Source organism: Rhinatrema bivittatum, chromosome 3 (genome assembly GCF_901001135.1).
Source record: "Rhinatrema bivittatum chromosome 3, aRhiBiv1.1, whole genome shotgun sequence".
NCBI classification, from domain to species: Eukaryota; Metazoa; Chordata; class Amphibia; order Gymnophiona; family Rhinatrematidae; genus Rhinatrema; species Rhinatrema bivittatum.
In genome coordinates, this window is record NC_042617.1 from 305,498,022 (window position 1) to 305,525,473 (window position 27,452).

General features: G+C 43.9%; 1 protein-coding gene across 2 annotated transcripts in view; it reads left to right on the top strand.

The window, feature by feature from the left end:
* Positions 1 to 27,452, top strand: part of TESPA1 (thymocyte expressed, positive selection associated 1) — a 145,073-nt gene that overhangs the window by 68,023 nt on the left and 49,598 nt on the right. For both annotated transcript variants that reach the window (XM_029595120.1, XM_029595121.1), the window contains exons 5-10: positions 10,297 to 10,498; positions 14,479 to 14,521; positions 17,774 to 17,823; positions 20,103 to 20,156; positions 24,475 to 24,511; positions 25,006 to 25,101. In XM_029595120.1, coding sequence (XP_029450980.1) covers positions 10,330 to 10,498; positions 14,479 to 14,521; positions 17,774 to 17,823; positions 20,103 to 20,156; positions 24,475 to 24,511; positions 25,006 to 25,101 — 449 coding nt within the window. In that variant the 5' untranslated portion in view covers positions 10,297 to 10,329. The remainder of the gene's footprint in view (positions 1 to 10,296; positions 10,499 to 14,478; positions 14,522 to 17,773; positions 17,824 to 20,102; positions 20,157 to 24,474; positions 24,512 to 25,005; positions 25,102 to 27,452) is intronic.

The following is a 27,452-nucleotide window of genomic DNA, read 5'->3' on the forward strand; positions in this document are numbered from 1 at the left end:
TTTAACAACGGTCCCATTCTTAATCATTTCTCCTCTAATTTTCCCAGAGACAGCTTCAAAATAAACTGCGTCAGCAAAAGAGAGTTCATACTTTATCATGCGTTCCAATGTAACTTTTAAATAACAGATAATATATAGGAGACAAGTAAGAACAATAATTAACATGGTATTAGAGAATAGAAAGATAAGCATAGGGAGGACACTGGGATAGAAGATATGAGAAAACTAAAAACTTCTGATTAGCAACGCCAGCATTGAAACGCACAGCCATATTGAATGCCTACGCACTACGTACTGACACGCAGTGGGACGCACCACCATTCCACTTTGTACTGTAACAATTAATTTGCTGCTATAAAATGTCTTAAAAATAGCACGCATCATAAGGCACTAAATGATTTGTAAGGGACCCTTGGTTCTGGTATTTCTTTGCAAGTAGCAATCCTTTGTCAGATTACAGACAGTTTTAGCAAGGACCTTGGAGAATAAATTTAATCAGCAGAAACTCGGAGCTACAATCTTCCTTTCTTTTAATTAACATACCACAATTCTATCTTTATTCACATACGCACACCATGAACTAACTTTCAATAATGTTCTGTTAAAACAAACGAAACAATTTTCATTCACCCAGGCTAGCCCAATGTCCCCTTTTTTTTTTTTTTCTCTTCTCTCTCTGGCTCGATCCCCTCCTCTCTCCTGTAATTATCTCTGCCGTTAACCCTTAACTGCCATCAAGTTCTAAACTTCAACACCAGTAAATGCATTCTCAGTAATCAAATCAGTATTTTAACTTAACACTGTAAATTAATTTGTTGTATAGTAGTCTTGTGCAGCATCTGTAAACCAAAATCTCTTCTTATTAGGGTTTAAAACAATTAAAAATCCCTGGTACATGTGCTTGCAATTCACAGATAGCAGTTACATACATTACAATCCTTAATTAATAATTTGAAAACCCAAACGTACCAGAGAAATGTTATAGGGGTTAAACTGTCCCGCTGAGAAGCAGTCTCTGCCCAGCCAAATTAATTAACTCTCAAGCTCCCAGCAGCAGCTAACTGCCGCTGTTCAGCACACATATACAGATAAATAATTCACAATCACTTTTAATAAGTTTTCCTTAAGTAAAAATAGTCTGCATCACCAGAGTAGATCAAAAGAAATAATGCATTTGATCACAAAAAGAAATTTGTCTAACCGATCTACCACAGTAGAATTTTTTTTTTTTTTTTTTTTTTTACAGGTACCTTACAGACAGACAGACACTGGGGACTTCCGGTTCCCCATTTTGCGTACTTGAGTTACCATTACGAGGGCGGCTCCCTCTACTAGCTTCTTTGCCCACGACAGAGGATTTTCAATAACTGCAATCCAAGCGGTTATGTACCGTATATCCTCAGGGCAACCCGGATTCCCTTCTTGTATAACTATATTCTGGACCCTTGTGGCCGTTTGGAAATTGAAAGTTCCTGCCGGAGGCCAATTTACACACAAACTGGGCCACCTATGGGTACATTGTTGAATCATTCCGGGTTTAGTACATTTATGTCTATCGAACACTTCGCTATAGTGCTCCGTCATGATTTTTAATGGAGTAGAACCGCCCCCTCCCATTAGGATAGAATCACAGACAAAGGAGGGAAGGGAAGACGGATAGGTAAGGGGTCCGTATCCGTCAGACACAAAGGGTCACAATTGCCCCGACTAGGACGCGGTCAGCCCGGCCTAGAACTGCGAGGCCATTCACTCTCTTTCACACAACAAGAAACCTATTCCCACTAGCATATGCTTTACTTATTACTTGTACATGCGCGTGGTCTTCGGAACGGGGTTCCTACTAACACACTGCGTGGGGTGTGATCAAAGCCCCCTCGGTCCGCCGGGGATGGACCGGTTATTTCCTTAGCTAGCTATTCTTCACTTATTTCCATGTACCCATAATACTCGCCTGCAGGGTTCTTCCGATCGTCATGAAAGCCTTCTTCCCGGATCACCAGCCCAAAGGTCTCAGAGGATCTCCGTGGAATGACCCCCTCAGATACCTGATCACTGAACTCAGCGGTGGCCACTCACCAGGCAAGTCTGGGGGATCACTCCGCCACAAAATCTCCTGGACCAACTGGGGGGCTAAAATAGCGTCCCCGGTACCTCCTGGCTGGCTCGCCAAATGTAACCGTCTCTTTTTAGTCAGTAAGGAGGCCCAGACAACTGATCCGTAAAGATAGACTTTTATTGCCAGCAAGATGCAGCTAAGACAAAGGCTCAGTACAACTGCATGCCCCTCCCCTTCAGGAGCAGACTCTTATGCACTTTACAGTTCTTATCTTTTACACATGCGTTCTAAGCACTGCTGAGCGAGCATATTCCGGCTGAAGGGGCTACTGACCCCCTCCCTAGACACCCTGGAACTTTCGTGAAACTTCTCCCATGTTCTGCAGGAGAGGCTGCTGGGACTTGCAGTTCTGGAAAGGAATTCGCGAGTCTGCAGTAATACAGCCCATCACATAATACATCCATTGTTCTAATCTAGGTTACAGCAGTGAAAGCTTATCAGAGAATAAGAACAGCGAAGCCAAAAAAATGAAAATGTGCAATGTGCTGACAGAGAGTTTCTCAATGTCCTAATTACAGCTGTATTGCAGACTGTAAGTAAACCCGTCATGAAGCAGGGAATTCTGGTACATGAAGTCCTTTGTCAGGTTGAAGCGTTCAGACTCCTTCACCACTAGTCCCATCCAGGTGCACTGATGACACCGTAAACCACACAACAAAGGGTTTGAAATCTTTGCAAAACAGAAAAAGGGGGTCAGATGCAGAAATCTTAATTTATATTTGTTCCAGTTGCTGACAAGGTGGGTTACAGCAGCTTTGGTCTCAGAAAATCAGCAAAACCTATTCAGTGCCCATCAGAGCCAGCAATCACAGTCACCGCAGTATTGTCAGACTATTAAATACATTAATGATGTCCTGTGGCTTGGTTACAAACAAATAAACAAAACAAAAAACTCTCAGTGATCAAGCTCAACTTTCTCTGAGTTTGCCACATGTTTGGGGAATTTCCTTCTATTGTTCTAAAGGAGGAAACTGAATGCTGCAGAATTTCAGAAAATAATGTTCCACTGTTTAAAAAAAAAAAAAATCCTTCCGGACTCCAAGAAGGTGAGCAGACAATATTCCTGACTGAGGAATGGGAGCCTCAGCAAATCTGAGAAGAACCTGTAATAACAAAAATGCCTAGAAAGTCAATTTAATTCTAAAAATATTTGCTTAAGCAGTTAAAAGTATGTAGAGATGTGTGAACTTCCTTAGGAGAGATTTGCAAATCAGGCTGACCAACCTGCCCAAAATCCATGCATACATCAAATTGTTCAATGAGTTGTTGGGTTGTTTTTTTTTTGTTGTTGTTTTTTTTTAGTGAAAGTGGCAAATTGCTGGCAAAATCTGAGATGGACTCGCAGAAAATTACCAGCAGATCCCTCAGAATCCCAGATGCATCCCCAATGCTTTTTTTTCCTGAGGATGTAAGCTAAACCCATCTGAGGTGAGGAGAAATGTGAAGAGAGAGATGGTATCTACCCTCCCAGTAACTGGTGAAGTAAGCTTCCTGTTCAAGGAGCGTGCACACGGGAAATATTCAAAGGACAATGGAAAGATAGCAAACCATCATAGCAATTTTCAAGAGCCCGTTTACTCGCATTGAGCGCACTGAACGCGGGGAAACCCTACCGCCTATTCAACAGCATACACTGTATTGTGGCAATTTTCAAAAGCCTGTTGGCCGCTGCCAGACCACCCCTTTTTTTTACACGCGTATATGTGCGCACGAATGAAAATAGGCATGGATTTTGGGCCTTTATAACATGAGGAATATATGAGTACAGGCTACTTATGCCAGTATATGCTAAATTTTACACCTGTAACATTTTGAAAATTCACCTTTCTGGCTAGGTTTGATGTTAACATTGGAGCCCCCAGTGGCATGAGGTCAGGGCCTTCAAGGGATTTACTAAATCCCCAGCCCTAATTGACTTTTTGTGCAGGTTTTTTTTGTTTTTTTTGTAGCAGAGTCATCATCATTGCCTTGGGTACAGTCCTCTGCTCCTTTTACCAGGTGGAACTGTGGGGCCAATGAAAGCTGATAAATCATGCAGGGACCAATAGCAGGGAGCCAAGGAGCAGGAAGCATCATGGGGTTGGAGCCAATAGGCACAGCATTTCCAGGCCTATCATCAGTGATGTCAGCATAGAAGTAACCACACCGGGCAGAAAGCGGGACCATCCTTCCCTCCGAAGCAGGTATCCCATTTGCTTTGCTGACTGCACTGTGCAGAGCAGAAGACAGGGTTTTCCCTTCAGGCCAAGCTGGCTCTGTCATGTGGCCCACGTGAGCATTAGGCTAAGGCAAAAGAAGATGCAGCACCATGGCAACAGCAGGGGCCAGGTAAGAATCTTCCAGACCCGCATGGAGCATTGCTTTCTTGAAGAACATTGAGCAGAAGGCTAGACTGCTCACTGCTGGGGACTTGGGGAAGGGTTGAGGGGGGGGGGAGGGAGGGATGTTCAGAGTGAGATTGCTGGGGAGGGACTTGGGGTGGGGGGAGATTTGAGAGTGATGGGGACTTGGGGAGAGGGAGAGAGGAGGTTGCGAGTGAGAGTTCTGGGGACTTTGGGGGGGGGGGCTGAGACCTGGTGGCACTCGGAGGATGAGCTATAGCTGCAGCTTCTTAGTAAAGGATGGAACGTGAGAATAATTTGATTTTCTCTGCTATTTTGAGAACCGTGCCTCTATGAAAATTTCTATATGAAATATAGGAGGAAATGCATTTCTGATTTCGTTTCTCCGGTGTTGCATTGCAGGCAGAGTCTGGCTTCTTGGGGTTTCCAGGCAGTTTATCCATGTTTCTGTTTCTAATTTGTGGTCGCTCCTTCTCTGTTTGATGAGGGTCTGTCTGTGTTTTGCATGTGGGACCGGGGTGAGGTATTCTTCCAGCCTGCTTCTGTGTGAGTATCCAGAACAGTCCAATTTGTTCAGTTTTCCGATCCGCATCTCCGAGTAGGAGGGTCTTGATGTAGCAGAGTGTACGGAGTAGGGCAATGGTTCTCAAACACTCCTGACTGTTGCACCCCTTTCAAGAGTTTTAGATGTCTTGTGTACTCCTAGGGTCACAAAAATTCAAAATTCACAGGAAATATGGCTCTTCTTCTTCTCTAGCTCCCCCCACCCCAAAATAAACAAATACCTGCAGGCGCACCAGTGTTTCACCTGGCGCCCTCTACTTGGCAGACTTCCATTCTCTCTCTCTTACCTCCTTCCCCAGGGGGGGTGGAGGGGAGAGGGGAAAGGGAAGGTGATTACGCCAGGAGCTAGGAGGGAAGAGAAGAAAAAACGATTACACCAAGGGGTTGGGGTGGGAGATAGGGGACTGGGCATAAGGAGAGGGAAGGGAGGGTGATTATGCCAGGGTGGGGGAGGGGAAGGGAAGGGGGTGAGAGGTAAGGTGAATCTGCCAGGGGGGGTGGTTGAGAAAAGAAGATGATCGTACCATGGGATGCATTTACTGAATCCCCTGCTGTGAACGTCACCGCACGCCATCGGGAGCCCCAGATTAAGGCAGTGTCAAGGAATGTTTGGTGCAGTTGGGAACCATTAGGCCCATTTGTAGGAGCAGGGCTTGTTTGTTTTCCTCAGTTGTCTGCGCTTCAGTTACCTCCAGGAGTGATTACTGTAATGTGCCTTATATAGGCCTCCTGAAAAAAAAGCGGCTGCATTATTGGATGGACCCCCAAAGTTAGCCGGATAAGTTCAACTGGCTAACCAAAGGTACTGAATATGGACCTCTTAGTTTTTAATTTGGGGGCAATTTTCAAAAGTGCCTGCATTGTTGCAAATCCCGCAGGTGCTTTTTCCTGCAGGCCTTGCACCAGTTCTTAAAGGGAAAGTGTGAATGTACTGACCCTCTGAGAACTGCCTAGGGAAAAAAATATCCACAGAGATTTGCTTTTCTGTGGATATTTTTTCCCTGAAAAGCTATGAGCATTGTTGCTTTACCAGATTTAAACCTACCTCTGAGCCTGTCTACTTTTCCCATGGGAAAATGGGTAGGTGGCAGGTGCAGTGATCCTTATGCATGCTTTCACTAGTCTACGGGGTGATGCATTTTCAAACATCCTCCCCATGCAGATATATTTTTAAGCAGAGTTTTTTTAATTTGGAGTTAGCACTGCAGCAGTACTTGTATATAGTCCTCGTTCACGTCTTCAGGATTTTATTAAATGATACTGTACTTATTCTTTCTCTTAGCATTGCAGTTAGGATTATTTGCCATTGTTTTCATGTGCATGAAACACGCTTTGAGCAATGAATGGAAAGGCACGGATAAATGGGAGTTATTAATAAAATAAGTAAATATTGTTGAACTCAGACTGAAAGTTTGCCTGATTCCAGGTGGACGCGAACTAGTTCACACAGTCCAAAAAATGTATCATAGTTCATAATTTAATTACTGTCAGCAGGAAGAGCCTTTTCCTCGTAATAAGCTTACGTTTCTTTATCATTAATCATTTCCCCCCTGACGCTTGCAAGAAAGTGATAATACTGTATGATAAGATACCGTTCCATACACATGAAGTGACATTGGCTTTGCTATCAGCAGGAAGTCTTCTGCTGTCCAGATCTTCGTTTGAAATCTGCCGTCCCTTCTCTCCCGCCCCCCCTTTCCCCACACACTTCCTGCATCTGCTGATCTGAGAAACATCTGATGTGGCTGCACAAATGGGCAGCACCTCAGGTGGCGAGAAAGAAGCAGCATACACTGGTGCTGAAAATGTTCTGGGTGCCGCCATAAATTCTTTCTCATTTGTCCATACAGCATCCCTCTAATTAGACCAGCTTTGGAATGAGGGTGGCCTATTTTACCTCTGACATGTTTGTTTTTTAAGCAATTGTCCTGTGCCCTCCCTTAAACAAGAACAGGATACACAATTGTCTAGTTTTTCAATCTGGCCATAGACAGAAAAAGAAATATGACTGAATTTTATAGATGACACATAAGAACAGCTCTTGGATTTAAAAAAAAAAAAAAAAGAGGTGCAGTGGTGAGATGGGGTGGTACATTATCATCTCCACATTCCTTCCCTCCTCTCACTATCATCCTTCTGTGTTGTCTCCCCCTCCGTTTTGATCCTCCCAGGTTCCTCTCTTTCTTTCCTTAATGGGCTCCTCTCCACCTTTCCCCCTCCAAGTTCTCTCTATTTTCCATCCTTTTCTCCCCAGGGCCTTCTTCTCCCTTCCTCTCTTCTTTTCTTTCACCTATTCCCCTTAAATTCATCAGCATTTTCCCCCTTAAAATCTGAGAGAGCAGGAAGAATAAGCCACCTCCTCTACCCAGCTCACCAAGAAGTCATTTAAAGGGGTGAGAAATGGTTGCTTTGAGTCCTTGCTAACGAGAACCCGATCAGTTTTCCTAACTCAGCCGTCTACCGGTTAGGAAAACTGATGCTGAGGGTTCAGGAAATGGACGCTTGTAGGAGGAAGTACAGAAAAGCAGTTTTTTCTGCTTTTCTATACTTGTTTTAAATGCGCTCAGCTATTAATGCCTGCTCCAGGTAGGCGTTAATAGCTGATCGCTAAATGTGCGTCTTGGACGCACATTGTTTTTTTTGGCATTGGAGTGAATTGCCTAATGAGCACTATTAGATTCACTCCACGTCGGACGCACGTTGAATAGGTGCTAATCCCCTTATTGCATTAGGGGATTGATTAGCGCCTATTGAAACCGCATCCAACTGCAGGTTATACAGTGCGCTCGGCCCCTAACTGTTTCATGCCAACAAAAGCTGTATATCAGGGATGGCTAACTCCTGTTAGTGCCACAAACAGACCTGGTTTTCAGGATATCAACAATGATTATGCATGAAATAGATCTGCATGCACTGCCTCTGTTTTATGCAAATCTCTCTCGTGCATATTTATTGTGGATATCCTTTCAACCTAGCCTGTTTGTGGCTCTTGAGGGTCAGAATTGTCCACCCTGCTACATTTGCTATTTTAGTTCTCCATCTTTAAATTAATGGTTTGCATTTGGATGGAGGATATCCCTCATCTTCCATCAGTTTTTGTTGCACTTGGTGGCTCGTGGGCTCCTCCTACGAGCCGCCGCACTCACCTCCGGCTCTGACTAGGGCCTGTCGCTACCAGATGCCAGGGGATACCCCCGAGGGAAGACATGGCCATCCGCTACTCTACTCTCCACCTGCCACTCTCCCCTCTTGTGAGCACCAGTGTGACTTCCTCACTGTCGGCTCGGCAGACCACTGTGTCTGACCTGCTTCTGATACTGCAAGCCATGCAGGGCCACCCTAGGCGTACGCGCACCGGTTGCTCCTTCATTTCATGGGTCAGTGGCGGGAATGAGAGAGCGATGTCATCAGATAACATCACCACCAGGGGACTATAAAAGGCCTTCACCGGTGATTGCCCTTGTCTTGGCAACAGGTCAACTTCCCTGGAAGTGTGCATTGCCTTAGCGTTCCCATGTTCCTGATGTGCCTTGCTCCTGGTTCCTGTTCCTGTGTTCCATGTTCCATTTCTGGGTCCTGTGTTGGCAGTCTGGTCGTCTTCATGGTCAGTGTTGCCTTCATCTGTCTTAGGCATCTCATCCTGCCCTGGTGATCCTTCATTCTCCGTCCTCCTCCTCATTCCTTGTCTCTCGGATTAGACTCCTTGCTTGTCCTTGGACCAGACTCCTGGCTTTGTTTAGATTGGACTTTTGGCTTGAACTCAGATTGGACCTCGACACTGCTTGACCTCTGCCTGCCCTGACCACTGTCTGCTTCCACTTCTGACCAAATGCTAACTGCCCAGACCACTGCCTGTATCTCGACCCTGCGAGAACACTGCCTGCATCTGACCTCAGCCCGATCTGACTGCTGCTACTTCTGACATCACTGCCTTCTCCAAGCTGGCCTGCAATGACTTCTTCCTGACAGATCTTCACCACCACAGAGGCCCACACCTAAGACCAGCTGGCCCCAGCACCCGAGGGCTCAACCGAAGGGGAAAGTGGGCTGGTATTGGTTTCCATTAATGCACCTGCAAGACTTTCTTTATGAAACCTTATCTGCGGTTTAAATTTATGTTTATTTATGGCTTGTTTATGGTTTCATTTGAATGATTCTTATTTATTTGTGGTTTAATTTTATGGTTTTTATGGGTTTTATCTGTATGTGTATCATATCCATTTTTATGAATGTATGATTTTGAAATTGTTTAGAGCTATTCTGTGTTAGGTGATTCATATTTTTTTTATTTTCATTTTATTAAAATTTGAAATGAAAGAAGCTGCTTCTGCCAGCTCCGCCTGCCAATGGTGGGGTCCTGTGGAGCACCTCCCTGTAGGTAGCGCCAACTCCCCCTCGGCCTAAGGATCCACATTCACAACGGTTTTCCTTTCAACAGGTGGAAACAGGGCTGGCTGTAGTCTAACCAGCATCTTTTGCAAAAACTGAAATTGGTGTCCCTCTCCTCCCTCCTGCAGAGTTGGCAGCTCTGGCACAGCACCCCCTACTTTCATAGTGGCATCCCCCATTCTCTTTCTCCTACCCAGCATCCCCTTCTTTCTCTCACTACCACATCCTTTGCACAGCACCATTATCCTTAACTCCCTCTCTGTTTTTCTTTGCTTATATGATGCAGAAGAGTATGGAGAAAGTAGGTGCCAGCATGTTGGCACCCCCTTCATGCATGGTGCTCTGTGCAGCCACACAGATTGCACACCCCAAAAGCCAGCACTGGGAGGAAAATCAGATGTCCTGCTTGAACTCTTACTCTTTTGAACCAAGACAAGGCTTTAAGTAGGTTTATATGTGCAGAGTTGATGCTAGATAGTTATGCATATATAAGAGGGTAGTGGTTAGTGTTTAATCGCAATACATTGGTTATTAGCTATGTATGACTGAGTGTGTGAAGAACTGTACAGTCTGGCTCCAGACTTTCAGGACAGACTGATCCATTCCTGGATTTACTCCACTGCATTCCTGGATTTATCCCACTTGTAATCTTGCTTTTCTAAGTGTACACAATAAGGAAATCGGAGCTACAAGTCCCTGCCTTTAGTGGGTCAATTTGTCCAGAAAAAATGGTGCCAGTTGGCCATCCTACATGTGTGCTGTTATTTGTTTCATTGGCCCATAAGTTTAAAAAAAAAAAGGGTAGAGTAAACTGAAAAGAAAAGTGCATAGTGGGGAAGAGGATGAGATGCACTAATACAAGGACTTCTCTCGCTTTCTTTCCAGGTCTATTATCCTGCCCCTCATCTCATCGCAGGTATGGAAAGCCCTCCTGTCCTGAGTCCCTTTTCCTGGCAGAGGCGAAGGGCTTGGGCACAGCGTACCAGACATTGGCACACCACGGTAGATGAGGTGGAGGCCGCTGCCACAGCCATGCACGACACCTTAGAAACTCCACAGCAGAAACTGGATGAGGTCTTTCTAGAAGGTGAGGGAATTTTGGCCTTTGATCCTTTGGCACTGTGTCCCAGATTTAGGGCTTGGTTGTCATGTGACCAACCAGCATGATGAAACTCTCTAGTCAGTGTAGCTTTTAGAGGCAATAATTATTCCCTGGCCATGGACCTTTTACCATGTTCACTTCAGTGAATTGTTGCAATATTAGGTGAAATCTCAAATAGTCTATTAGTGTTCTTAGGGAGGATAATATTCAAAGGCATTTGACTGGGTAAAACACTGCTTTACCTGCAGAAATGACCTTTCACAAAATTGCCTGCCCAATATGTAGGTAACTCTAGGCACATATGTCCTGTTCATATGTAAATTTATCCAAACTGAGTGGAACTGTTCCCGGGGGCTGGAGCTGGGGAGGGGTTTGGACTTGTGTGCATAGTTTTGTAATTTTCGAAAGCAGGCATATAAAATTTGCCAGAAAATTTTCCATGCATATTATAGTAGCTATAACTGTCTGTGGTAACTTTGGTGGGATAATTTTCAGTCAGGACTTATTTATGTAAGTCCGTCTTGAAAACTGATATAACTTACTAGTGTTCAGTGAAGTCCATATTCAAAAGCCATTAAGACAGATAATTTTTGTGTTATCTGTCTAAATGCAAATATGGCATATTCTAAATTATAGCTAGATAACTACTATAATTTAGCTGGATAAAAAAGGGGCATTTTGGGGGCATTTCAAGGAGGGGCTAAAAGATCAAGCTAGGTTAGTCGGATAATGTTAGACCTGCTTCTGAGCAGGTCTAACGTAATCTGGCCTTGTGTGGCTGGATAATGTGCTTCTTTACCAGATATATTGAAAAGATAGCCAGCTAAGTAGCGCTGTCATCACTCCAGAGGATCAGGTATGAGTGGGGCAATCCCCTTCCCCCCAAAAAGCGTAATAGTGATCTCCTAGCCCTCCACCCTCCCCATCCAAACATTTTTTTATTTTTTTATTGAATTATACATAACTCTAGACAGGAATCAAGCCAATCTAGGATGGGTCATAAACACATTGTAAACAAAAGAAATATAGACTAGGATAAACACAATAACCACCTAATTACAAGGTAATTATTTATCCCGGTGCAAAGAAATTTGGGAGATCCAAGGGTTACAAAGAGCACACTTTTAACCATTAGGAAAAAGAGAAAAAGAAGTAAAGGGAGACAAAGAATATTATATATTATGTCACCATGACAGAATTAGAAAGCACTGTCAGTTGTTCTGTGCGAATCAAGAAAAAAATGCAGTTGAGATGGCTCAAAGAAAACATACCGAACATTATTCAATTTCAATACACATTTATAGGGGTATCGAATGGTGACCTGAACACCTAATTGCCTGGCCTCCTGACACATTCCTCTAAACTTCTTCCTACATAGTTGGGTAGTTCTAGTGATATCGGGATTTATCCATATCTTCTGACCATAGCATAATTTATCCCTATTACATAGGAAAAGCCTTAATATAGAGTCCCGATCAGTGGAAAAAACCAAAACTTGTTTTCAATGTAACGCCTTAGCCGCGATTGTTCAGTTAATATGGAAACCAACATGATTTGATATTTTTTGTCAAGAATGTCGGTATATAAAAATTCTAAATAAATAAATAAATAAAACTGACAAGGAAAGTTCCACGAAAATCCACTAGATCTTCCCCCGATGTTTCCAATAAAGCTGAAAGATCGACATCTCCAGGGTTCTGTGACTGAGTGGCTGGAATATCAACATTTTCTTTCTTCTCGGTTGAGGAAAAATATATTTTAGAAATGGGTGGAATTGCATCAGATGGAAAATGCAAAATATCCAGTAAGTATTTTTTAAATTGATCACATGGGGATATTAAGTTTACATAGGGAAAATTTAACACTTTTAGATTTAAATATCTAAGGGAATTCTCCATATTCTCCATTTTTTTTAAGCCACTAGTTCTCCTTGAACCAAACCACTCTGGGTAGATTGCAGCTAAGAAACCTGAGAGTCCAAATCATTAATTCTGGAAGTATGGGAACTAAGTAATGGGTCCATAAGTTGAATATGATGTTGAGTATCAGTCATAACTGAAGTTGTGTTGAAATAGATGTTTCAAGAGAGATTAAGGAACTCCACACAGCATCTAAAGTAATAACCTGTGGTTTAAGCATTTTCAACTTTGAAACAGCGCTTACCGCACCCTCCCGGCAGGATTCTGGAATCCTAGAAGGGGAACCTGCTGGTTCTTTTCGCCCATCATAAATGGAAACTGAGGCACCCGGGTCTAGATGACTTAATTCGTCTGTATTAACCTGCCGCAATGCCGGCTGAAACAGAGAGCCTGTAGTGCCTCTGGACACAAGGCCCACGCCGAGTGTCCGGGGTCTGCCTCAGCGGTCATCTTCTCTTCCAGCAGTAACTGTCGTGAAGGCAGACCCAGACCCCGACTTGTATCGTAGAATGGAAGCTCAACGATGTTTGCAAGTCCAGCAGAGCCGGGGTGTGCTCCTCCCCGTGATCCGCAGCGGACCTCCCTCCCGGGGATGAAATATTCAACGGGGTGAAGAAGCCTGCAATAGTAGGTTGAGTAGAAGCGGGTAAGGGGGATGCCGAGGATTCCACTCGAATCCGTCCTTTGCTCTTAGTATGCAGCATCGAAATTCCAAAAAAAAACCAGTGAAGAAAGAGAGCATCAAACACCCGGTCCTCCCTTCCATCCAAGCCTTTTTAATGAGTTAGTTAGGAAGGGGCCGGCATTTTACGCCAGCCTGGTCCCAATTCTCACATAAAATTCATCAGTCTTCTTTAATTCATGCATAACTCGGTTTTTGCATTTCAACAAGGTATATGTACCCTCACATCACAATTTAGACTGTCCCTCCAATTATTCAAGATATTTATTCACGCTTTAAACTTTCCTGATATTGATCTTCGTCCTGTTGACGAGTTATTATTATCATCAGTATTATTATTGTTTATGTAATATTCAAGTTGCATTTATATTTAAGTTAAACTGTATTTATACTTATATTTAAGTTGTATTTATAGTTATATTTATATGTGATATGTTAAGAAAATATATGTTAAGAAACGCTGTTTAATGTAACGCCTTTATTGCGACAGTTAATGTTCTATGTAAACCGACCTGATTCGATACTTGTATTGAGAATGTCGGTATATAAAAATCCGAAATAAATAAATAAATAAATAAAAACATAATTGGCCTGTCTCATCCCACTCACCCACAAGTAAGACTATCGGCACCTGCCCCTCCCCATCCTGCCGGATAACGTTTTTTTAATCTGAGCCGGGGGCAAGCAGGGCAGAGAGATTGGGGGGGGGGGGGGGGTGGCAGGCATGGCCTTACTATTACGCTTTGGGGCTATATTCAAACATAGTACCTGATTCACTAAGGATTTTTCCCATAGACATAAAATGGGAGAAAAGCCTTAATGAATCTGGCCCATGGCCAGGTAGGTTTTTTAGTTATCCTGCTATAGGTAGCTGGATAACTGTAGGCTGGTATATTCAACGGGATGTCTATCCTGCTGAGTACTGTATATGGAACAAGTTAACTGGATAACTTTAACGGGATAACTTGGCCTCTAATGACTAAGGACCTCATGCTGCCTAATTTAGGAAAGCTTTTTTGAAAAATCACCCCCTAAATAACTGTGAAATATCACTGCACTTCACACTGTGCAAGGGCAGGGAACTCGAAGCCAAGTCAACTCATTGGGCTGGATGGATATTTCCTGGTCTCTTCCATTCCAGACCTGCCCAAATCCATCTGGATGAAAGCACATTTTTCAGAAGTTTGATCTGAATCACATTGAGTAAATTCAGGGCATATATTCATGTCTGATTCTAAATTTGAACAAAGTGGGAGGAGGTGTCCCCCTCCCCAGTCACATGCCGTCCATATTTAATAGCTTACTTTCCAAAATCTAACAGGATCTGTTTGTGGTGTTTACATGAACTTTTCTGTTGTAAACAGGAAATTCTACAAGCAAGATTCATAACTGGTTGCAGGACTGTAGGTAAGTGCTTCTCACTCATGGATGGATCCAGATCTTTTTTTGTTCTAATGGATCAACATGGCTGCAAACATTTTAAAACTTGATCAAGTCACAGTAAAACTTTATTGTTCTGGCCTTGTTAATTGCAAAATCATAAATTATCTCCCCAGTCAATTTCTCTTGCAAATTCACACTCAATAGACATAACACCAGGGGTGGCTTAACTGTTCTTGTCCCGTAGTGAACAGCTATTTATTTATTTATCCCTTTATTTATTTGTTATTAGATTTAATATCTGCTTGTAAAAAACATTTGTCCAAGCAGTTTTATAGAAACCACCCCCCCACATAAAATCAATTCAAAGTACAGGCATACAATAAGACAAAAATTAATAAATTAGGCCTAATAGAAATATTGACAAATCTGCATTAAAACAGGGAAAATTAACAATCACCTGTTTTAACTGCTTTCTGGGAATTTCATATAATTTGATTCCATACAAATGTCTAAAAGGAGGGCGTCCCAGAGGGCTGGAGCTTGATAACTAAACAATGCTTCTCTTGTGCCTCAAGCCTGATAGCTGAAGGAGGAGGAAGGTAGAGAAGCTCGTTCTGTGAAGAGAACAGAGTGCGAGACGGAGTTTTGAGCGATAAAGGGGGCAGCCAGCCGTGCAGCCACCATCTTTTCTATTGCAAAATATTTCCTAATGTCTACACCCTTGGAGCTCCATATCATGGCCCATTCACTGAAAAAAGGCTTGCCTCCTGGGCCTAATTAATACCTACAGTATCTGAATGGAATCCGCTGAAAGGCGGAATATAAATCAAATAGACAAACCTCTCAGGTATCTGAACGTCTCTATCATATCTCCCCTGTCCCACCTCTCCTCTGGGGTCTGCATACTGTATTTACTGTATATCCGTAAGCCCCCTGAGGTGAGACTTCTGGTAGAGACCCCACATCATTTTGGTAGCCATTTTCTGCAACGCCCCAGCCTCCCTATATCCTTCTGGATGTCTGGCCTCCAGAACTGGACATAATACTTCAGATGAGGTTTCACCAATGACGTGTTTAACCACACAAGCACTTCCTTTTCTCTACTAGTTATGCCTCTACCTGTGCACCCTAGCATCATTCTGGTTTTCTCTAGGGGTGTGCATTCGTTTTGACGTATTGGCAATCCGCAACATATATGTCCCTATTCGTTGTATTCGTGGGGTCACGAAACATATGGCGAACCCCCCCGAATACAACGTAAGACTAACGAATAAACCCCTATCCTCGTGAGCTCCCCAAGACTTGCCAAAAGTCCCTGGTGGTCCAGCGGCGGTCCTGGAGCAATCTCCTGCTCTCGGGCAGTCGGCTGCCGTTATTCAAAGTGGCGCCGATAGCCTTTGCCCTTACTATGTCACAGGGGCTACCAGTGCCATTGGTCGGCCCCTGTCACATGGTAGGAGCACAAGATGGCGCCGGCCATCCATTGCTCCTACCATGTGACAGGGGCCGACCAATGGCACCAGTAGCCCCTGTGACATAGTGAGGGCAAAGGCTATCGGCGCCATTTTGAATACCAACAGCTGACAGCCCGAGTGCAGGAGATCGCGCCAGGACCCCCGCTGGACCACCAGGGACTTTTGGTAAGTTTTGGAGGGTCAGGAGTGGGGGGGGGGGGGGGTTGTAGTTAATTACATTTAAAGGGTTGGGATGGGGGGGGGGGGTTTGGAAACGAATACATACGTAACTAATGAACAGAATGTGGTCCCCCGAGAATGGAATCAACGGATTTGGGTCCCCACGAATACCAAATGGGACGAATCTGTCCCTGCTGCACATCCCTAGTTTTCTCCACTGCCTTGTAATACTTTTTTGTTGCCTTCAAACTATCAGATATAATCACCCTGCGATCTCTTTCCTGCTCTGTGGCCATCGCTATCTCATCTTGCAATGTGTATTGCTCCATTGAATTCCTGCAACCCAAATGCATAACTCCTCATTTTTTTTAGTATTGAAACTCAGCTGCCAAGCAAGCATCAACTTCTCTGCTTTCCTTAGTTTGCTTCCTTAGTTTGCTTCTCAGGTACATCCACTCTGTTACAGACCTTAGTGTCATTCTCTCTGCAATGACATTATGACATCAGAGGCAATATTCCTCTCTCCTTTGTGCCTTTATTATGAAGAAAGGTAAATGATGTAGGGAAGGGCTATCTAAAGTGATGGCACTGAAGTTTATGGAGGTTTTTAAGTGGGTAATGCCATTGAAGTCTGTAGAAGCAAATAATATAGGAAAGTGATATTTAAAATTGTGAAGCCATTGAAATCTGGTACGATGGGAAAGCACGAAGACACCAAGTCTCCAAAACATTGGTACTGATACTGGGGAACCTCCCTACAATGGGATTTGTTATAAAGAAGGTTTATTATAAGAGGATTATTGTCAAAACGTTAGCCAAGGAATGCTCCTTGGTAGACCTGGTAATTTCTATGTTTTAAATATTTGTTAGCCTTATAAAGGGATCATCTCTTCCCCACTACTCTGTTTTCTAGTAGGCAATTTTATTTTCGATGGACAGTGCCCTCTATTTCTCCTTCATAGCCATAAGAAATGTGCAGTGAGCTGAGGACTAACTTTACATTATTTTTCTTGTAAGCATGCTTTGTTATAGTAGGTGGGCCTCTGTGCTAGGGACTGGGTTCCTGCTTGGATAAAAACCGATTGATAAATTAGAGTAGGCTGTGCCATATAAAATAAAAAAATAAACACCTGAGCTGAGCAAATGTCCAAGACTCAGATAACGGATGCTTAGTCTTGAGGAGTCCAGATGTGAGGGAGTGTACCGAGAACTCCCTCATTCTACCTTAAGGGGCCCGGTTCAGACTTCTAACCCAGGCCCCCTTAAGGCAGAACACCGCAAGGGAGTCCGCTTAAACCCAGTTCCAGAGAGCTTGAGAAGGCCCCAGGGACCAGAGAGGAGTCAGGGTAGCTTTGAACGCTTATAACTGAAGGACGCTCATATAACCTGAAATTAAGATGAACTGCATTATTGTTAAACGTGAAGTAAGGTCTGCTACTCTACTTTGTTTTGTATGGCTTTATTTTGGTGAATAAATTGTGTATAAGGAACTGCCAGGCTCGGCCTCTTTTTGCTTTACTGGTTTTTTCCCAAGGCTTGTGCAGCCTAATTCATCACACCAGATTACAATGCCGTTCCATGAGAGATGCAATGATATATTGTGGGCTTCTCTGTCTCCTCATGTCCATTTCCTGGTTTTCAGGTTGTCCTCAGAGATTTTGCTGGAGGAGACCTGCATCCTGGTTACCAGCGGTAAGTCAGTGCTCTACCCCAAACCAAATATGCCTGATACTTCACTTTCAATGCATATACAGCATAGCTCTCTGCTTCAATGACAGGGGAGAAGAATAACTGATACTTCACACATCCAGCAGAGCTCTCTGCTACAACGGCAAGGGAGAAGAAAAAGGGTTCGCACTCAAAAAGCGGGGAGTAGCTGGCTTGTTACGGCAGTTACTACCCCAAACCAAATGTGCCTTTCCATGCATATCCAGCATGGTTCTCTGCTTCATCGGCATGGGAGAAAGACTGATACATCACGCATTTCCAGCATAGCTCTCTGCTTCAACGGCAGGGGAAAAAAACAAAAAAACAAAAACAAAACAAAAAAACTGATGCTTCACGCATATCCTGCATAGCTTCACAAAGCGAGGAGTAGCTGGCTTGTTACGGCGGTTACTACCCCAAACCAAATGTGCCTGATACTTCACTTTCAATGCATATCCAGCATGGCTCTCTGCTTCAACGGCAGGGGAGAAGAAAAAAAAACCAACAAGGGCTGTACAACATAGTCTAGGTAAAACAAATAAGCATGGGTGTAGCTTGCTTATCGCGGCGGTTACTGCCCCTACTACCCCTAACTAATCAAGCTAGATATTTCACTTGGATGCAGCTCCATCACTGCTCTCTACATTAATGGTGGGGGTGGAAGGGGAATAGAACAAGGAGCTAAGAGAAACAGATAAGAATGAGAGAAAAAATGTGTGAGGCTTGCTGGGCAGACTGGATGGGCCATTCGGTCTTCTTCTGCCGTCATTTCTATGTTTCTATGTTTCTATATTGCATTTAATTACAGGGCTGCTAAATGCTAGAACAACACTTGGAGTCCCTTGACATAGTTTGAATTTTATGTCAAATGAATAAAAGAAAAAATTCACTCTTCTATGCTAATGATAAGATTCGGTAAGAGATTAGATAAGACAACCTTAGCCATGTTTTAAATTGCCCTATAAACCAAAAACCACCTGTAATAAGATGCTTACAGCTCCATCCAATGGCAATAACCACAATCCCACAGCACTCACTGTAGCTTTCCCAGACAGAACACTCAGGGGCCGAGGCAAAAAAAAAAAAAAAAAAAGCGCTGAAAGTGGGCGCTGGGTGTTCAGTGCCTGCTTTCCTAACGCCCCCCCAGGCACCTCAATTACGCACCCCTAGCGCCTCCTTGACAGCGGGAGCCCACGTGCGGTTGGCTGTCAGCGGCCGTCCGCCGGTTAAGAAAACGGACGCTGAATTTATCGGCGTCTGTTTTTCTAATCGGTGCACAGCCACGGGTTCGGGAAACGGACGCTTGTTAACTGAGCATCTGTTTCCCGAATCTGTCTGCCGGCACTACTTTTTAAACCTGTTTTGGTTTTTTTTTTTTAATTTTTTTAAAGTTTTCCTTCTTCCTGCTTAATATCGCAATGATATTAAGTAGGAGGATGTAAAGAAAAGCAGCGTTTTCTGCTTTTCTGTACAATTTCTGAGCGCAAAACTGCATTTTGGACACAGTTTTTTTTTTCATTTCGGGTGAGTAACTAATAGCTTCAACAACATGCATTTGCATGTGATGAGCGCTATAAGTTTCGCCACGCGTTGGACGCGCGTTGTGGAGGCACTGATCCCCTTGTTGTGTCTGCACAATCTGCATCCATTCGAACTGCGGATGCCTCAGTGTAGAAGAAAACCACAAAGGAGATGAGCCAGGGAGCCTTCAGTGATTACAGCTATCCCTCTGTCCCCTCCAAACAAAATTATGCAAAATATAATATTTGCTGCATTTTAGTTGTACGCACATTGAGCCAAGACAAAGAGACATGCTTGCTCTCATTCTCCCTACATGGCTCCAGCTTACCTTGAGATTTAGGAGTGCCTCCTCTGACAGTCCTCCTAACATGCCTACTCCTGGAGAATACAGGTTTATTGCTTTGGAGCAGCTTAAGTAATAGAAGACATAAAACATTCAGCAATCCATATTTTTTAAAACCAATACAGGCACTGTATAACCTGAAAATGCAGAGCCGCAAAGGGCAGGAATCAGGCATTGGGCCAAAAATTGAAAACATTTGCAAGTATTTTGTTGCACAGGCTTTGCCTCCAGTTGATGCCCAGACAAAAACCCTAGCGGTGGAAACCTTTTCATGTACACAGGGCACTGCAGGTGGTGCTGTGGCTCGTGGAAACTCATTGGATTGTGTGCCCGTAAGGCTTCTGGCGCTTAATAATCTTTTGGCATCTCCAGCCTCAGTCTCTCTGTCTTCATTTTGCAGGGTCCAGAAGTGAAGGCAACAGCTTTGAGGATGACTTGACTTTGGGCGCAGAAGGTAGCACTTAAGATGGGAATTTTCTTTTTCTTTTTTTGGGAAGAGAACGGAGGGGTAGGCCTGACTGCTCTTCTCCAAAACCTGGGCTACCAGCCCAATGGAAAGTTACCACAATCCCACTCAGTGCCATTTATGAGGGGGGCCTAGGGCTGCCAGTTGGCTCCACGTCATAAGAAAGAGGCTACTCCAGTCCTGGTTATACCCCGTTGAATTCATGGACATGTAGTTCTGATTTTCATAGGAAAATCAATGGGAAAAATCAGAACTACAAATGCATGCTGCATTCGGGTAAAACCAGGACTTGGTCAGCCTCCTCCTTATGACGTGGAGGCAATTGACAACCCTAGGCAAGCAGTCTGAGATTAAGTCACAGCAGGAAATATGTACAGTGCTTAGGGTCGCCAAGTGATCCAGTTCAACCCAAAGGGGTCTAATCCAGTCCTGTATTTGCTTCATTTAAGGGGTAATTTTACAACTGCCCCCACTGGGCTTGATGGATCTTTGGTTTGACCCAGTTTGGCAAATCTTATGTTCTAAATTGTACAGCAAATATGTGCCTAAGATACACCAATTTTCAAAGGAAAAGTTATGCACCCCGTATGCAGCTACATTTTTTGAAAATTATCCTACCAAAACTACCCATGAACTTACACCTGTTAAATTATGCACCTCAATTATCTGTGAAATTTTACAGGCATACTTTGGCAAATGTAACATTATGCACAGAAGTGCAACTCCACCCCGCCCTCTCCTCTGGGAACAACTCCACTGAGTTCAGGTAAACTTATATGCGAGCATGACGTAGACGCAGAGGTTTACCCACATATTGGTTATACAATTTTATATAAAGGACATTTCTGCATGTAAACCACTGTTTGACTCACAGAAAAGTCCTTTGAAAATTACCCTCCGTATGCATAGAGGCATAGTCCTGTTTTGTTTTGTTTTTTTTTGGGGGGGGGTGTGCCATGGGGCAAAACCAGAACTAGTTCATCAACTTCAGGATGACCTGGGTCAGCTTTCCCTCTCAGCTGTAGTCACTGGTAATTTTCTAAATGAAAAAGGTACTGGGTTGGGTCTGGTGGCAGCCTACACCTTCTGCTTTTTCTCAATGGGGAAAAGGAAGCAAAGCTCTAAAAGGTTCCGGCTTGAAGACCCTGCAAAAAAATCACCACTGACTGCTTTTAAACTACAACAGGTACCAACTGTTTCCATGTCATCTGGCCAGGCTGCGCCAGCCCTGATTTTACTTACATTTATTTATTTATTTATTTATTTAACATCTCTTTTATACCGATATCCGTTCGCACATCGCATCGGTTCACAATAAACAAAAACTTTTGGGCGGGTGCCCTTACATGTAACAGATAATCTGTGAACATGTCATCTGTGAACTTGTCATCTGTGAACTTGTAGTTCCAATTTCTTTACAAGTCTGTAGATCCAATGGGGCAAAAAATTGGCAGAAAGTCCACAAGCAAAATCTCTGTGCAGTTATCTCAAAGAAATATATGTAACCCCTGGGTTATCGTCACTTCACAGGACCCCAAAAACCATGCCTCAGATAAGCACTTATGCTATAAAAGTCGCCTACTGTTGTTATACTCTGAAAGTCCAGAATTCCCTGTTGGAGGGGGAGGGGAAGATTACTTCCTAGGCCCTGAGGATTGTTCAGTAGTCAATCCGGTATGAAAGTCTCTTGTATACAGCAGTAATGATCGCATTGTTGCAAACACTGGAAGCAAAAATAGTGGTTTCCAACTTAACTTTCACTGATTAATGATGGAAATTTGATGTAAGTTTTTGTTATTTATAATCCATTTTGCAGCTTCAAATCTTCTAATAAATGTGCGACTTTTAACTTCCAGTTAATGTATTCAGTTACCGATGTCAGATAGTTCCCTTATCTCAAATCCATTTCAATGAATGTATGATATTACTAGAGTCAATTGATTCTTTTATCCCTGATCCTGTCCAATTAATGGGCTAGTTTTGGAGCTTCCTCCCAGAAGTTGGTGGATAGGATAATATCTCCTAGTTTTAGTGGAATTAAGTAAAGTCTCATTTTCCATTTGTTCAATCATTCTCCTTACTTCCCTTGTGGGTACCTGGAGGCTACCTTCATACTTCTCTCTCCAACATCTCGATGATGTAGATGTGGTTAGCACGGGGATGGGTGCTGCAGATCTTCTCCTTCACCTCCCCAGGAGTGAACCCGGATCCATTCCTCCACAGGATTTCCCATCGTCCCTCTGTGCTTTCTGGTTGAAAGAGAGCACTCCTCTTCCCTAAACCACACTGAGCCCCTAGGCCCTAGGGTACTTAGACCACTTGTGAAAAGAAAAAAAAACCTTAGCAAAAAGGAAAACCAAACATAGAGAAAGGAAGGGCGGAACAACGTCCACCTCCCAAAGCAAAAGGTTTCCAAGGAATCATCATAAAGTTAGGTAAAGGCGCCCTTTCCACATTTCTTTACCCAAACCTCAGCCTTAGAGGCCCAAGGGTCCTTCTCTAAATAAATTAAACAAAGCCTGGACCAGCATAGTGACGTGCTGCCCCTTTAAGGGATAACCAAACAGTGCGCACCCTAAGATGGTGGTAGGGGTTTATATACTCTAAGAGCTCACATCTCAGGCTCCCACACGAGAGAGTTAGAAAGCACAGCAAGCTAATTCTGTTCCCCCTGTAACAAATGGAACAATCCTCTATAACAGAGATCTTTTGGGCTCTCCACACACTCTCCCTTGAGTTTTTAAATTTGGGACAAAGTCACTGATTTACCTAACAACAGACAACAATGCCAAATCACACACATGCTTAAAACACATATGTGGAGAGCATAACAAAAGCCATTTTTGTCTTGATCAAGCGCTAAATCACAACAGGCTCTTCACCTGGTGCAGGCACTAGAATGCATGGGAATCTACTCCATCATAGGAAAAAAACCCAAAAACAAACAAGGTTAATAAGAAACACCATACAAGACCACATGCATGGAAACATCTAAAAATATTTAAGCTATTAAAGTCCGTTTCAGTTTAGCATTTGCCAAAATCCCTACTCCCAAGCCTCTTTTCCTGCATTAACTGAAGGTACTTACAGTCAGGTTTGGGACAATATAGCCCCTCAAACCCTTCCTTTTCTGTACCAACCATCCCCACAGTGGGACAGCAAGCAAATGATAAGTGGAACAGAGGAGCAATCCTGTGGCCAGGCCCTGTAGGTGGAGTGCACCAGAGAATGCTCAGCTGTAGTATTCTGCCAGATCACAGTGATGAGACGGGACTCTCTCCCAGCTCCTGAAATAAAAGCCCTTCCTTTAGGTTCTCTACATTTAAAGAGGTAATTTTCAAAGGAATTATACGTGTAAAGGTAATCTACCATCACAGCAATTTTCAAAAGCCCATTTATGCACTTAAGATGTACTTACACGTATAAAACCTAGTGACAGTTCAATGGCATATAACGTAGCAAATTTCAAAAGCTCACTCACACAGGTAAAGTGCATTTGCACGTGTAAAAACCCAGTTTTAAGTGTGTAAATCCTTTTGAAAATTACCCCCACAGGTAACAGTTTTCAAAGGGATTTCCATGTGTTAACAGTTGTTTATCTGTAGGAAAGAAAACCTTTCAAAATGTCCTCCTCTCATGCATGGAAAGAGGCAGTGCTGAGGTTGGGGTTAGGGTATGGCCATTGAAGTACACACAGGAATTTCATTTTGAAATCCCCCATGTACTTTGCACCCACGCTGGATTATTTTTCATCTCTTACTTTCAAGCTGATCTGCTTACTTGTTCACATTGCATGGGTTATTACCGCTGCCCCTGGGCAGTTTATAAGAAGGATGAGGGTGAATAATTCCATTTTCAAACTGAACAATATATGAATTTTGGTGCATTTGTACCATGTGTCATTTTTTGGACATTGCGAAAGTTCCAGTCAAAATGATTTCTTATGTAACTTTCATTATGTCCCTCTGACTGGACAGCCTTTCCCAAGATGTGTCCTTCCCTAGCAAACCTCTTATGTGTGGACAAATTTCCATCCACCGAATACTGAGCTTGCCTGACAGCTGGGTTTGCACACTCACGATTGTAAAAGATTCACCCATGCCTTTGTGCGAGATCAGATCACAAGGAGGTTAAGCTGTGTGGCCCTAGTGTACGAGGAGTGGAGGTGGAATTGTGACCAACTCTGAACTAGGATGCCTCCCAGCTCCTGACAACATGAGCAAACATCCTCATACTAAAGTTTAGTGCATTTAGCTACAATTAAAAAAAAAATAAATTCTAATTTTATGTTTATTTTTTGTTTCAGCTACAGTTTTATCTGGAAATTGTACAACCGACATGAGGTGGGAAATCTTTTTTTCTTATTCTCTGTTTCACGGGACTGGCAGACATGATCTGGGATTCCAGTGTTTATGTAAATAAAAAATATGGGCATGGTCTTCATCTAGGGAGCATTTACTGGATTTTACAAGTTGTGCAGCAGTACTCAGATCTGTTAGGATATAACAAAAATTATCTTTGCTTTAAAAATCTTGTCAGAGTATTCCACTATGTGTTATTCTCCTGCCCTTTCTCTCCATCAGTTCCTATATCTCTTGTTTATTGCCCCTGCTTTACCCCTCCTGCCCCTCCCCCGTCTCTCTTCAGCAGTTTCTGTATCTCCATTTAGTGTCCCTGCTTTTTCCTTCCTGCCTCTCTTTTCTCAGCAAATATAGAAGCTGATATAATGCTAGGCCTCTGCAGTCCTTGCATATCATTTTGTTGCAGTTCACAAATCTATAAGAGTTTCACAGCATTTCTAGTTTTGTGACAGTTTGCTGTATTTCTACACAAACAGGCCGATGCTGGCTAATCCGGGCCCCGATTTCCTGAAACTGGGCCACAGCTTTCTCTCCAGCAACGTGTCCAGTGAGATGACCAGAACCTGCTGCAGGTATCCACATTATTCACAAAGGGCAAATATTTGGTCTTTACCTTCAGTACGAGCGAGCTGTTCACACAAAATGTACCACAAACCACCTTACAGGAACAGAGATACCCAGTGTCTTTCTTACCCAGTCCATTTTGACTAGTTTAAGATCAAATCTTGTTGAGGTTGAAAAGGATTTCGGTCTGACAAAATCTATGTCCACTTGAGGAACATTTCCAGATAAATTGAGAGGGTTGGGGTATAAAGGTCCTTCCTGGAGGAGGCTCCAAGGAACCAATGGGATAATGACTACAATCTTAGCAGGATCGACCTTGTCATAAGTGACTTCTACAGGATCAAAGGACGGGAAAAGGCATCAGCTTTGGTGTTCTTCTCCGCAGGTCGATATATTAGTTGGAAATCGAATCTTACGAAGAAAAATGGCCACCAGGCCTGATGAGGATTGAGTCTTTTGGCTGTCTGGAGGTACACCAAATTCTTGTGGTCTGTAAAGATGGTTCCCTGTATATACCCAGATCAATCCAGACTCCTGGGTTTTGACTCTCTTCCAGCAGATAGAGACAGAGAAAATTTCTCAGGCACCGCCTTATAACCCTGTGTGCCACCTGCATCTCCTCAATAGCTGTCTGTCTCCAGTATGGAGGTGGTGCAAAACCTGCGGTTCTGAACCCAAGTTAAAAAAAAAATAGGAAAAAGAAGCAGATTTTATCCTCCCAGGGGGTTGGCAGGTCCTGGTGAGACCCCCCCCCCCCCCCCCCGGTAGTAGGTGAGGACAATGAGGGATAGGGAACCCCAAAATTGCTCTTTTGGGCGCCGAGGGTGACAGCTGGTGGTCCAGCTCCCTCCCCTCCAGTGAGAATCCTGAACAGCCTCAGCCACCTTTTTTCTTCAGGGAAGTATTCCTTTCTATTTCTTTTTTAATAAAGTTTAAAAAAAGTTTTAGGAGAAAGGAAGTTGAGGCGCGCTGCTTGCGGTCCTGATCGCTCGGTTGAAGGGGGTGTCAGAAGATGGATTAATTGAGGTTTTGTTTTTGGACGTGGCTCTCAGCCCCCCATTTCCTCCTGCTTGCCGGCATCAGCCATGAGGTCTTAGTTGGCCCATGCTATGCCTCGCACGAGCTGCTGCTCGCTCTGTGGAGAGTAGTTTTCTAGCATTACTCAAGGAGACCGATGCTCCCGTTGCCTCTCCTGGGGGAGGGCTCTTCGCGGGAGACCGTGAAGGCACCAACAAAGTGGCGTGGCCTTGGATGGTTGCCAGCTGCCCCAGAGGAAGAGGCCGATCCATTCCCTTTGAAAACATTTAAAGATGCTGCAGGGACAAGAACAGGGGGAAGGGATCTCTCTCCAGCACTGTCTCCTGCTGATTTGAGACCCGGGAGGCCTTGGGAGACCAGTCGGGGGTGGATCTTGATCTCCTGGAAGGGGATTTTGGGGGTCCCACTCATTTTTCTCCTGACTTTGTGCTATTGTTGCACCAGGAGTATTTAGCCAGTAAGCACAAGAAGAGGGCTTCTGTCGGATGTATGTTTTTTGAGGGGCCACCTATGAAAGTGCCCAGGTGGGGTCCAGAAATTTCAGGGTCCAGTGGTACGGCATAGCACGGAGGACTTTTCCTCGGAGAAGTCTGACCAGGGGACGTCGACGGGGGATGGTCCTCATGGCTTCTAGAGACAGTCCGGATTAAGAGGAAGAGTCTGGGAAGATTCCTTCCATGGAGGGGGACGATCTGAAGGTGGTGCACTTATTCCAGCAAGAAGAGCTGCTTCCTTTGAGCCCGCATGTCTTAGTGGAGTTAGGAATTGCGGATCAGCAAGAGGAGCCGAACCAGGACACGGTGGATCCGGTCATGGCGGGCTTGTGGGGTCCAGCCAGAACTTTCCCCTTCCACAGCATGGTTAAGCAGCTGATAGACAGGGAGTGGGATACTCCTGAGATAGGGCTCAAGGTCAGTAGAGCCATGGACAAACTTTATCCTTTGCCTGAGGAAACTCTGGAGCTTTTGAGGGTGCCTAAGGTGGATGCATCTGTATCGGTGGACACTAAAATAACCAGAGCGGCGGCTCTGAAAGATCTCCACGATAGGAAGCTTGAGGTGCACCTTAAGAAGATTTTTGAGGACTCTGCTCTAGGCATCCAGGTGGCAGTGTGCAGCAGGTTTATGCTTCGAACAATCCTCAGATGGGTGCAATAGCTGCAGAGCACCAGGGATCTCTCGCCCCAAGAGTTGGAGGCAGCGGTGGCTTATGGGGCTGACGCCTTATATGATCTTATTCACACTTCTTCCAGGACAATTGTATCTGCTATCTCGGCTAGGAGACTTGTGGTTGTGAAACTGGTTAGCAGATGTTTCATCAA